This window comes from Stomoxys calcitrans, chromosome 2, assembly GCF_963082655.1.
Source record: "Stomoxys calcitrans chromosome 2, idStoCalc2.1, whole genome shotgun sequence".
Taxonomy (NCBI): domain Eukaryota; kingdom Metazoa; phylum Arthropoda; class Insecta; order Diptera; family Muscidae; genus Stomoxys; species Stomoxys calcitrans.
In genome coordinates this window covers 50,173,135-50,185,221 of record NC_081553.1, presented here as the reverse complement: position 1 = coordinate 50,185,221, position 12,087 = coordinate 50,173,135, and the positions used below count along the sequence as shown (strand labels likewise).

Below are 12,087 nucleotides of genomic sequence, written 5' to 3'. Positions count from 1 at the left end.
ATAATTTATTTTGAAGTTTATATTTTTGTACGGCGAACTCAAAAATTAGTTGACATATCAAATTCTCTCAGCTGAGATGATGCGGCTACCTGATAAATACGCCTTGGTGCTGCCTGGTGTGTTGACGTCGAGTTTTTTTATGGCAAAATGGCGGATTCTATTGATTTCTGCCCTGCACGAAAACCTTTCGATAGATATTACGGCTGCTGAGTTTTTAAAGTTTACAAACATTTATAGCAAAAGCATGTTATTCGAGTTTGATTAATAGCAGAAAAATATACAATGTTTTGGTTTTAATTTTAACTTGTAAACGTCCTATTACAATTTTGGTCTGCATTGTGATTTATCGTTTTCTTTGTTGGTCATTCACAATAGCATCCTCAGATTTTCACCATGATATACCGTTACTCTTCTTCTGTTTACCCTGCTATATCTTTTGTATACTCTATTTTAATTAATAACTTTCATTCCTTCCTAGCATTCCATGGCAATCTACGTTTGCCATTAATAGAGTCCAAAATTTTAAACGAAGTGCAGCAACTGCGCCGTTTTTAAATGTATAGCAGTGACTTTAATTATTTTTACAGATTTATCGTACAGTATGTTGCCGACACTGACAAAACGTCAAACCCCAATAGGCTGTTCACATGAATAGATTTTGTTATCCAAAGTTTATCATATGGGACCATTTATATGTGCTTTGCAAAAATTCTCGTATTGCGCTGATTGAGGTTGTACGGTTCGGTTGTACTTGTACTTGCTCGTCGTTAATTTTCTTCCTGGTACGTTGGTTGGTTGGTTGTGAGAAAACGAATAAAACCACAAGTGTTGCAAAATAAAATATTAAAAAAATTATATATATACCTACATGACGTATATATCTGATTTCTATAGATATATACATTAATAATGTTGTGAATTAATAAAAAAAAATGAGAAATCTATAAGTGCCATCACACAAAATTATAAGAAAATACAAATACCATAAAATTCATTTCAAATTCTCTCTCTCTCCCTCCAAAAGAAAAGAATTGTTAACAAAATAAGCTTTTCGTTTTAGCAGCAACAAACAGCAAAGCAGGCAACAAAATGTTCTCACGTCCACAGTAAGTATTAAATGGTTATTTTACTTTTATTTCCTTTTTTTTTGCCATAGTCAGAGAATTTAATAATTATTTACTTAGAAGATAAACCTAAGCACTGAAGCCCAATATAGACAAGGATAAAAGAAAAAACGAAAAGCTTAAGGCTTATGCAACACATCTGTTCAGGGGCTTTTTCTCAAGCATTGATATCATCTGCTCGTTTGTGCTGGGTTTGTTGTTTTTGTAAGGAGCAGCGCGGACGCAATGTGTTGGGGTAGTAAGATGAAGCTCCCTCGCACCTCTAGTTGTAGACCTCATAGCACATACCTACATACACACATTAAAAATATGTATGTAGAGAAAATCAATGTCAAAAATGAATGTTGTTAACACAGTGATGAAATTTAAAATAGCATCACATTATTTGACTGCTTTTATCCTGAATTAGGCTATAGCTGGTGGTGTGGTATGATGTCAGCAGCATTCTCTATATCTTTTAAAGGATGGGACAACACATAATTTATTAAAATTTTGTGCTGGAGTGTTATGTTTTCTTTTCAATGGACTTAAAATTCATCCCCCTATTTCGCTATGAGCACATGTGGATTTTGGAATAAACAAAAATTTGTTTGCTTTGTGTGTGCACACACAGAAGCGTCTGCTTTTTGCAAAAACAACTACACTAACAAATAGAGTGGTTGCCACAAACATGCCTACTAGGGGTGATTAGCGCTGATGTTTAAAATTTTTAAACACCGTACTGTCTACTCATATCTCAAGGTAATAGTGAAGGAATGCCAAGAAGAAATTTTAGATAAATGTTCTCTAAAGACAAAATACAAAAGAAATGTCTTCTAAAGACAAAATTTCATTAAAGACAAAATTTCTAAGAAATTTTCTCTAAAGACAAAATTTCTAAGAAATTTTCTCTAAAGACAAAATTTCTAAGAAATTTTCTCTAAAGACAAAATTTCTAAGAAATTTTCTCTAAAGACAAAATTTCTAAGAAATTTTCTCTAAAGACAAAATTTCTAAGAAATTTTCTCTAAAGACAAAATTTCTAAGAAATTTTCTCTAAAGACAAAATTTCTAAGAAATTTTCTCTAAAGACAAAATTTCTAAGAAATTTTCTCTAAAGACAAAATTTCTAAGAAATTTTCTCTAAAGACAAAATTTCTAAGAAATTTTCTCTAAAGACAAAATTTCTAAGAAATTTTCTCTAAAGACAAAATTTCTAAGAAATTTTCTCTAAAGACAAAATTTCTAAGAAATTTTCTCTAAAGACAAAATTTCTAATTTCTAATTTCTAAGAAATTTTCTCTAAAGACAAAATTTCTAAGAAATTTTCTCTAAAGACAAAATTTCTAAGAAATTTTCTCTAAAGACAAAATTTCTAAGAAATTTTCTCTAAAGACAAAATTTCTAAGAAATTTTCTCTAAAGACAAAATTTCTAAGAAATTTTCTCTAAAGACAAAATTTCTAAGAAATTTTCTCTAAAGACAAAATTTCTAAGAAATTTTCTCTAAAGACAAAATTTCTAAGAAATTTTCTCTAATGACAAAATTTCTAAGAAATTTTCTCTAAAGACAAAATTTCTAAGAAATTTTCTCTAAAGACAAAATTTCTAAGAAATTTTCTCTAAAGACAAAATTTCTAAGAAATTTTCTCTAAAGACAAAATTTCTAAGAAATTTTCTCTAAAGACAAAATTTCTAAGAAATTTTCTCTAAAGACAAAATTTCTAAGAAATTTTCTCTAAAGACAAAATTTCTAAGAAATTTTCTCTAAAGAAAAAATTTCTAAGATTTTCTCTAAAGACAAAATTTCTAAGAAATTTTCTCTAAAGACAAAATTTCTAAGAAATTTTTCTCTAAAGACAAAATTTCTAAGAAATTTTTGTCTAAAGACAAAATTTCTAAGAAATTTTTGTCTAAAGACAAAATTTCTAAGAAATTTTCTCTAAAGACAAAATTTCTAAGAAATTTTTGTCTAAAGACAAAATTTCTAAGAAATTTTCTCTAAATACAAAATTTCTAAGAAATTTTCTCTAAAGACAAAATTTCTAAGAATTTTTCTCTAAAGACAAAATTTCTAAGAAATTTTCTCTAAAGACAAAATTTCTAAGAAATTTTCTCTAAAGACAAAATTTCTAAGAAATTTTCTCTAAAGACAAAATTTCTAAGAAATTTTCTCTAAAGACAAAATTTCTAAGAAATTTTCTCTAAAGACAAAATTTCTAAGAAATTTTCTCTAAAGACCAAATTTCTAAGAAATTTTCTCTAAAGACAAAATTTCTAAGAAATTTTCTCTAAGAAACAAAATTTCTAAGAAATTTTCTCTAAAGACACAATTTCTAAGAAATTTTCTCTAAAGACACAATTTCTAAGAAATTTTCTCTAAAGACAAAATTTCTAAGAAATTTTCTCTAAAGACAAAATTTCTAAAAAATTTTCTCTAAAGACAAAATTTCTAAGAAATTTTCTCTAAAGACAAAATTTCTAAGAAATTTTCTCTAAAGACAAAATTTCTAAGAAATTTTCTCTAAAGACAAAATTCTAAGAAATTTTCTCTAAAGACAAAATTTCTAAGAAATTTTCTCTAAAGACAAAATTTCTAAGAAATTTTCTCTAAAGACAAAATTTCTAAGAAATTTTCTCTAAAGACAAAATTCTAAGAAATTTTCTCTAAAGACAAAATTTCTAAAAAATTTTCTCTAAAGACAAAATTTCTAAGAAATTTTCTCTAAAGACAAAATTTCTAAGAAATTTTCTCTAAAGACAAAATTTCTAAGAAATTTTCTCTAAAGACAAAATTTCTAAGAAATTTTCTCTAAAGACAAAATTTCTAAGAAATTTTCTCTAAAGACAAAATTTCTAAGAAATTTTCTCTAAAGACAAAATTTCTAAGAAATTTTCTCTAAAGACAAAATTTCTAAGAAATTTTCTCTAAAGACAAAATTTCTAAGAAATTTTCTCTAAAGACAAAATTTCTAAGAAATTTTCTCTAAAGACAAAATTTCTAAGAAATTTTCTCTAAAGACAAAATTTCTAAGAAATTTTCTCTAAAGACAAAATTTCTAAGAAATTTTCTCTAAAGACAAAATTTCTAAGAAATTTTCTCTAAAGACAAAATTTCTAAGAAATTTTCTCTAAAGACAAAATTTCTAAGAAATTTTCTCTAAAGACAAAATTTCTAAGAAATTTTCTCTAAAGACAAAATTTCTAAGAAATTTTCTCTAAAGACAAAATTTCTAAGAAATTTTCTCTAAGAAACAAAATTTCTAAGAAATTTTCTCTAAAGACACAATTTCTAAGAAATTTTCTCTAAAGACACAATTTCTAAGAAATTTTCTCTAAAGACAAAATTTCTAAGAAATTTTCTCTAAAGACAAAATTTCTAAAAAATTTTCTCTAAAGACAAAATTTCTAAGAAATTTTCTCTAAAGACAAAATTTCTAAGAAATTTTCTCTAAAGACAAAATTCTAAGAAATTTTCTCTAAAGACAAAATTTCTAAGAAATTTTCTCTAAAGACAAAATTTCTAAGAAATTTTCTCTAAAGACAAAATTTCTAAGAAATTTTCTCTAAAGACAAAATTTCTAAGAAATTTTCTCTAAAGACAAAATTTCTAAGAAATTTTCTCTAAAGACAAAATTTCTAAGAAATTTTCTCTAAAGACAAAATTTCTAAGAAATTTTCTCTAAAGACAAAATTTCTAAGAAATTTTCTCTAAAGACAAAATTTCTAAGAAATTTTCTCTAAAGACAAAATTTCTAAGAAATTTTCTCTAAAGACCAAATTTCTAAGAAATTTTCTCTAAAGACCAAATTTCTAAGAAATTTTCTCTAAAGACCAAATTTCTAAGAAATTTTCTCTAAAGACAAAATTTCTAAGAAATTTTCTCTAAGAAACAAAATTTCTAAGAAATTTTCTCTAAAGACACAATTTCTAAGAAATTTTCTCTAAAGACAAAATTTCTAAGAAATTTTCTCTAAAGACAAAATTTCTAAAAAATTTTCTCTAAAGACAAAATTTCTAAGAAATTTTCTCTAAAGACAAAATTTCTAAGAAATTTTCTCTAAAGACAAAATTTCTAAGAAATTTTCTCTAAAGACAAAATTTCTAAGAAATTTTCTCTAAAGACAAAATTTCTAAGAAATTTTCTCTAAAGACAAAATTTCTAAGAAATTTTCTCTAAAGACAAAATTTCTAAGAAATTTTCTCTAAAGACAAAATTTCTAAGAAATTTTCTCTAAAGACAAAATTTCTAAGAAATTTTCTCTAAAGACAAAATTTCTAAGAAATTTTCTCTAAGAAACAAAATTTCTAAGAAATTTTCTCTAAAGACAAAATTTCTAAGAAATTTTCTCTAAAGACAAAATTTCTAAGAAATTTTCTCTAAAGACAAAATTTCTAAGAAATTTTCTCTAAAGACAAAATTTCTAAGAAATTTTCTCTAAAGACAAAATTCTAAGAAATTTTCTCTAAAGACAAAATTTCTAAGAAATTTTCTCTAAAGACAAAATTTCTAAGAAATTTTCTCTAAAGACAAAATTTCTAAGAAATTTTCTCTAAAGACAAAATTTCTAAGAAATTTTCTCTAAAGACAAAATTTCTAAAGACAAAATTTCTAAGAAATTTTCTCTAAAGACCAAATTTCTAAGAAATTTTCTCTAAAGACAAAATTTCTAAGAAATTTTCTCTAAGAAACAAAATTTCTAAGAAATTTTCTCTAAAGACACAATTTCTAAGAAATTTTCTCTAAAGACAAAATTTCTAAGAAATTTTCTCTAAAGACAAAATTTCTAAAAAATTTTCTCTAAAGACAAAATTTCTAAGAAATTTTCTCTAAAGACAAAATTTCTAAGAAATTTTCTCTAAAGACAAAATTCTAAGAAATTTTCTCTAAAGACAAAATTTCTAAGAAATTTTCTCTAAAGACAAAATTTCTAAGAAATTTTCTCTAAAGACAAAATTTCTAAGAAATTTTCTCTAAAGACAAAATTTCTAAGAAATTTTCTCTAAAGACAAAATTTCTAAGAAATTTTCTCTAAAGACAAAATTTCTAAGAAATTTTCTCTAAAGACAAAATTTCTAAGAAATTTTCTCTAAAGACAAAATTTCTAAGAAATTTTCTCTAAAGACCAAATTTCTAAGAAATTTTCTCTAAAGACCAAATTTCTAAGAAATTTTCTCTAAAGACCAAATTTCTAAGAAATTTTCTCTAAAGACCAAATTTCTAAGAAATTTTCTCTAAAGACAAAATTTCTAAGAAATTTTCTCTAAGAAACAAAATTTCTAAGAAATTTTCTCTAAAGACACAATTTCTAAGAAATTTTCTCTAAAGACAAAATTTCTAAGAAATTTTCTCTAAAGACAAAATTTCTAAAAAATTTTCTCTAAAGACAAAATTTCTAAGAAATTTTCTCTAAAGACAAAATTTCTAAGAAATTTTCTCTAAAGACAAAATTTCTAAGAAATTTTCTCTAAAGACAAAATTTCTAAGAAATTTTCTCTAAAGACAAAATTTCTAAGAAATTTTCTCTAAAGACAAAATTTCTAAGAAATTTTCTCTAAAGACAAAATTTCTAAGAAATTTTCTCTAAAGACAAAATTTCTAAGAAATTTTCTCTAAAGACAAAATTTCTAAGAAATTTTCTCTAAAGACAAAATTTCTAAGAAATTTTCTCTAAGAAACAAAATTTCTAAGAAATTTTCTCTAAAGACACAATTTCTAAGAAATTTTCTCTAAAGACACAATTTCTAAGAAATTTTCTCTAAAGACAAAATTTCTAAGAAATTTTCTCTAAAGACAAAATTTCTAAGAAATTTTCTCTAAAGACAAAATTTCTAAAAAATTTTCTCTAAAGACAAAATTTCTAAGAAATTTTCTCTAAAGACAAAATTTCTAAGAAATTTTCTCTAAAGACAAAATTCTAAGAAATTTTCTCTAAAGACAAAATTTCTAAGAAATTTTCTCTAAAGACAAAATTTCTAAGAAATTTTCTCTAAAGACAAAATTTCTGAGAAATTTTCTCTAAAGACAAAATTTCTAAGAAATTTTCTCTAAAGACAAAATTTCTAATAAATTTTCTCTAAAGACAAAATTTCTAAGAAATTTTCTCTAAAGACAAAATTTCTAAGAAATTTTCTCTAAAGACAAAATTTCTAAGAAATTTTCTCTAAAGACAAAATTTCTAAGAAATTTTCTCCAAAGACAAAATTTCACAAAAATTTACTATTTTTAAAAAATTTTCTCTAAAGGCAAAATTTCTCATAAGAAAAAATTTCCAAAAAATTTTCTCTAAAGACAAAATTTCTTATCATGGGTCGAAAATCAATATCGAGCTTCCAGGTTTTAAACACAAACTTTTGTTTTTTGGGCAAATAATAAGCCAGCTTTCGATTTTGCTGTTAAAATTCCGAGCAATATTTCTTAGAATTTCTCATAGATTACGATTGTAACAAGCCCCATAATTTACCCACCCTAATGTTCAACGATCGGGACAATATAGGTCATAAATGAAAGGTATTTGAGAATACATAACTTATATCAAACGAACATGACGGCGAATCGATACAGAATGGTACTAAAACAAGTAAAAGCGTGCTAAGTTCGGCCGGGCCGAATCTTATATACCCTCCACCATGGATCGAATTTGTCGAGTTCTTTTCCCTGTATCTCTTTTTTTTAGAAAGCAAAGGACAAAAGATAATAATTGCTATGCTTTTGAAGCTATATCAAGTTATGGTCCGATTCGGAACATAATTGAACTGAATGTTGGAGACCATAGTAGAAGTCATTCAATTCGAATAAGAATTGCGCCCTCTAGAGGGTCAAGAAGTAAAATAGGGAGATCGGTTTATATGGGTGATGTTTCAGGCTTTAGACCGATTCAGACCATATTTGACACGTGTATTAAAGGATCTGGGAGAGGTCGTTGTTCAAAATTTCAGCTGAATTTGATAATAATTACGCCCTCTGGAGGCTCAAGAAGTCAAGATCCCAGATCGGTTTATATGACAGCTACATCAGGTTATGGACCGATTTGAACCATAATTTACACAGATGTTGAAAGTCATAATAAAACACATCACGCCAAATTTCATCCAAATCGGATAGGAATTGTGCCCTCTAGAGGCTCAAGAATAAAATAGGGAGATCGGTTTATATGGAAGCTGTATCAGGCTATAGACCGATTCAGACCATATTTGACACGTATGTTAAAGGTTATGGGAGAGGCCGTTATTCAAAATTTCAGCTGAATTGGATAATAATTACGACCTCTAGAGGCTCAAGAAATCAAGATCCCAGATAGGTTTATATGACAGCTATATCAGGTTATGGACCGATTTGAATTATACTTTGCACAGATGTTGGTAGTCATTCCAAAACATGTCATGCCAAATTGCAGCCAAATCGGATAAGAATTTCCCCCTCTAGAGGCTCAAGAAGTCAAGATCTAAGATCTGTTTATATGACAGCTATATCAAAACATGGACCGATATAATTTCCCCCTCTAGAGGGTCAAGAAGTCAAGATCCAAGATCTGCTTAAATGGCAGCTATATCAAAAAATGGACCGATATGACCCATTTACAATCCCACCCAATCTATGCTCCCAAGAAGTATTTGTGCAAAATTTCAAGCGACAAGCTTTACTGCTTCGAAAGCTAGGGCGTTTTCGACAGACGGACAGACAGCCGGACGGACATGGCTAAATCGACTTAAAATCTCATGTCAATCAAGAATATATAAACTTTGTGGGGTCCTAGACAAATATTTCGAGGAGTTACAAACAGAATGACGAAATTAGTATTCCCCCATCCTATAGTAGAGGTTATAATAAAAGATCATTGGGAGCAGAGTAATATTAAAAGGCCACAAACCAAAACCGACTTGCAGGTCAACCGAGAAAATAAATACTAATCATCAACAAGTGATATCGTGATCGGCCAAACAAGGGACCACCCATGAGTGCCCATTCTTGGCCAGTTCAACGGCCACAGAGCAAAGCGTATCAGCCTTCCCCATGGTTCGAAGAAGTTTCTTGCAACTTTTAACCATACGTGGCCACACGCAAGAGCCTTCTCCCGTTACCGCATCCACATCGTCTTCTGAAGGCAATTTCAGGACAGTGGATACCTCCACATATATGATTCCTGATTACCGGGAACTCGTTGAAGACGCCAGCCCGGTGGTCAACCAATTTCGACCCATCATTGTACACAGAATCGGGGGAAGGGCGAGTTCGCCAAACCAGGGATTCCGGGACAACTACGTCCAAATCCTTAACAAAAAAAGATTCCCCTGATGAAAAATCACTTGTTCGGCATATATTATGCTGCTATGCCCCATTTACATCCTTCCAGGGCCTTCTTTTGAGGAGCGCCAGATCCGTTAGTCTAAAGGCAATTTCCAGCTCATTCACCCAACATTTGGAAGCAAATGCCTGAGATAGGTCATGGCATTTAGCGCCTCTCTCGGGGCACTTCTCCTTGACCAAGAGATCTACACCGCCTTGACCAATCTGATCTGCACAGATATACAGACTGACAGAGAGACAGATAGATAGACAGACATGGTTAAAATGAATCAAAAAGCGATTGCTTACCAAAAGGCATTTTCGAGTTGAGCAGAGAACCCACATTTAATTTTAAAATTAACAACAAAAAATGATGTAACCTTTTTTTTAGTGTATATATACATTAAATGTATGTATATTTTTTTCTTGATAAATTTATTGTAGTTTTAATTTATTATAATAGTTCATGCAGAGTATGTGATTATAATTACAGTTTGGCACAAAAGTATGTGGACATTGAATTTTTTTTTGTAAAAAATACAAATGGAAGTGTAGCTATCGCATGAAAGCTAGATCCAATTTATACCCTCCACCATAGGATGAGGGCACATTATTTCCGTCATTCCGTTTATAACACATTGAAATATTTGTCTTAGTCCCGAAAATCTCGAAAGCACACTTATTTTCGAAGTAGTGAAGCTAGGCGCTTGAAATTTTGCACAAATACTTCTTATCAAAAATTTTGCACATAAACATTCTATTAAGGAACAGGGGCAAACTTCTCATATATCAATGAATGCAGTCCGATTCAAGTTTAACGCTCAATGATAAGGGGCCTTCTTTTTATGGCCGAGTCCGAACGACGTGCCGCAGTGCGACACCTCTTTGGAGAGAAGTTTTACATGTCATAGTACCTCAAAAGTGTTGCCAGGATTCGCAGGGGAAAACCACAGCTGAAAATTTTCTCTGATGGTCTCGCCAGTATTCGAACCCGGGCGTTCAGCGTCATAAGACTGATAACCTCTACGCTACGGTGGCCTGTAATACTTCTTATTAGTGTAGCTGCCAAAAAAAACCGATCTCCCTATTTGACTTCTCCAACCTCTAGATAGGCGTGTTTTGGTTTAGTTTTGCATTGCAAGATCCGCATTAAATATGATCGGAATCGGCCCATTTCTTGATATATATAAGCTACCAGGCGTCCATGAATGTAATCTGTATGTATTTGGTTCCATTCCCGTACAATTGCTTTTTGGAGCAAAAATGTCCCAAATAGAAAAGTCCAACGGATTGGAATCTGACGAATAGGGCAGCCATTGAATGTGTGAACGAAATGTAGTGTGGAACATGAATTTTATACCCACCACCATAGGATGGGGGTATACTAATCTAGTCATCTCTTTTGTAACACCTCGTAATATTGATCTAGGACCCCATAAAGTATATATATATTGGGTTGCCCAAAAACTAATTGCGGATTTTTCATATAGTCGGCGTTGACAAATTTTTTCACAGCTTGTGACTCTATAATTGCATTCTTTCTTCTGTCAGTTATCAGCCTTTACTTTTAGCTTGCTTTAGAAAAAAAGTGTAAAAAAAGTATATTTGATTAAAGTTCATTCTAAGTTTTATTAAAAATGCATTTACTTTCTTTTAAAAATCCGCAATTACCTTTTGGGCAAAATATATATATTCTTCATCGTCTCGACGAACTAGCCATGTCCGTCGGTCCGTCTGTCGAAATTGCGATAACGGTCGAACGCGTTAAGCTAGCCGCTTGAAATTTTGCACAAATATCTAGTATTGATCTAGGTCATTGGGAATAGCAAATCTCTATCGGTTCAGATTTGGATATAGATCCCACATAAACCGATCTCCCGATTTAATTTTTTTCAACGCCTGAAAGCAATTTTTGTCCGATTTGGCCTAAATTTTGCACATAGAGTTCTGTTATGAGTTATAACAACTGCCCCAAGAACGGCCTTAATCGGTCTATAATCTGATATAGCTCCCATACAAACCGATCTCCAGAATTGACTCCTTGAGCCCCTGGAAGCCTCAAGCCTTTTAGCCGATTTGGCTGAAAAATTTCACAAAGTGTTCTGTTACGACTTCCAACAACTATACCAAGTACGGTCTATATCGGACCATAACCTGTTATAGCTGCCATATAAACCGATCTCCCGATTTGATTTCTTGAGCCCCTGGAAGCCGCAATTTTTGTCCGGTGTGGCTGAAATTTTGCACATAGAGTTCTGTTATGAGTTCCAACAACTGCGCCACGTACGGTCTAAATCGGTTTATAACCTGATATAGCTCCCATATAAAACGATCTCCTGATTTGACTCCTTCAGCCCCTGGAAGCCTTAATTTTACCGATTGAGTCCCTGGAAGCCCCAATTTTTATCAGATTTGGCTGAAATTTTGCATGCGGTGTTCTGTTACGGCATCCAACAACTGTACCTAGTACGGTCTAAATCGGTCTATAACCTAATATAGTTCCCATATAAACCGCTCTCCCGATTTGACTTCTTGAGCCCTTACATGCCGCGTTTTTTATCCGATTAGGGTGAAATTTTGCATATAGTGTTCTGTTATGATTCTCAACAACTCTGCCAAGTACGGTCCAAATCGATCTATAACACCAACCATGGTGGCGGTTTCCCAAGATTCGGGACGGCAGAACTTAGCACGCTTT

The 12,087-nt window shown here is 30.2% G+C and overlaps 1 protein-coding gene across 3 annotated transcripts in view; it reads left to right on the top strand.

Moving 5' to 3' along the window:
• The first annotated feature begins 683 nt into the window (after nucleotides 1–683).
• Nucleotides 684–12,087, top strand: part of LOC106083133 (NADP-dependent malic enzyme) — a 54,113-nt gene continuing 42,709 nt past the window's right edge. For 2 of the 3 annotated variants that reach the window (XM_013245987.2, XM_059362809.1), the window contains exons 1-2: nucleotides 684–782; nucleotides 1,061–1,106. In XM_013245987.2, coding sequence (XP_013101441.1) covers nucleotides 1,090–1,106 — 17 coding nt within the window. In that variant the 5' untranslated portion in view covers nucleotides 684–782; nucleotides 1,061–1,089. The remainder of the gene's footprint in view (nucleotides 783–1,060; nucleotides 1,107–12,087) is intronic. The other variant, XM_013245988.2, reaches the window with a different exon arrangement.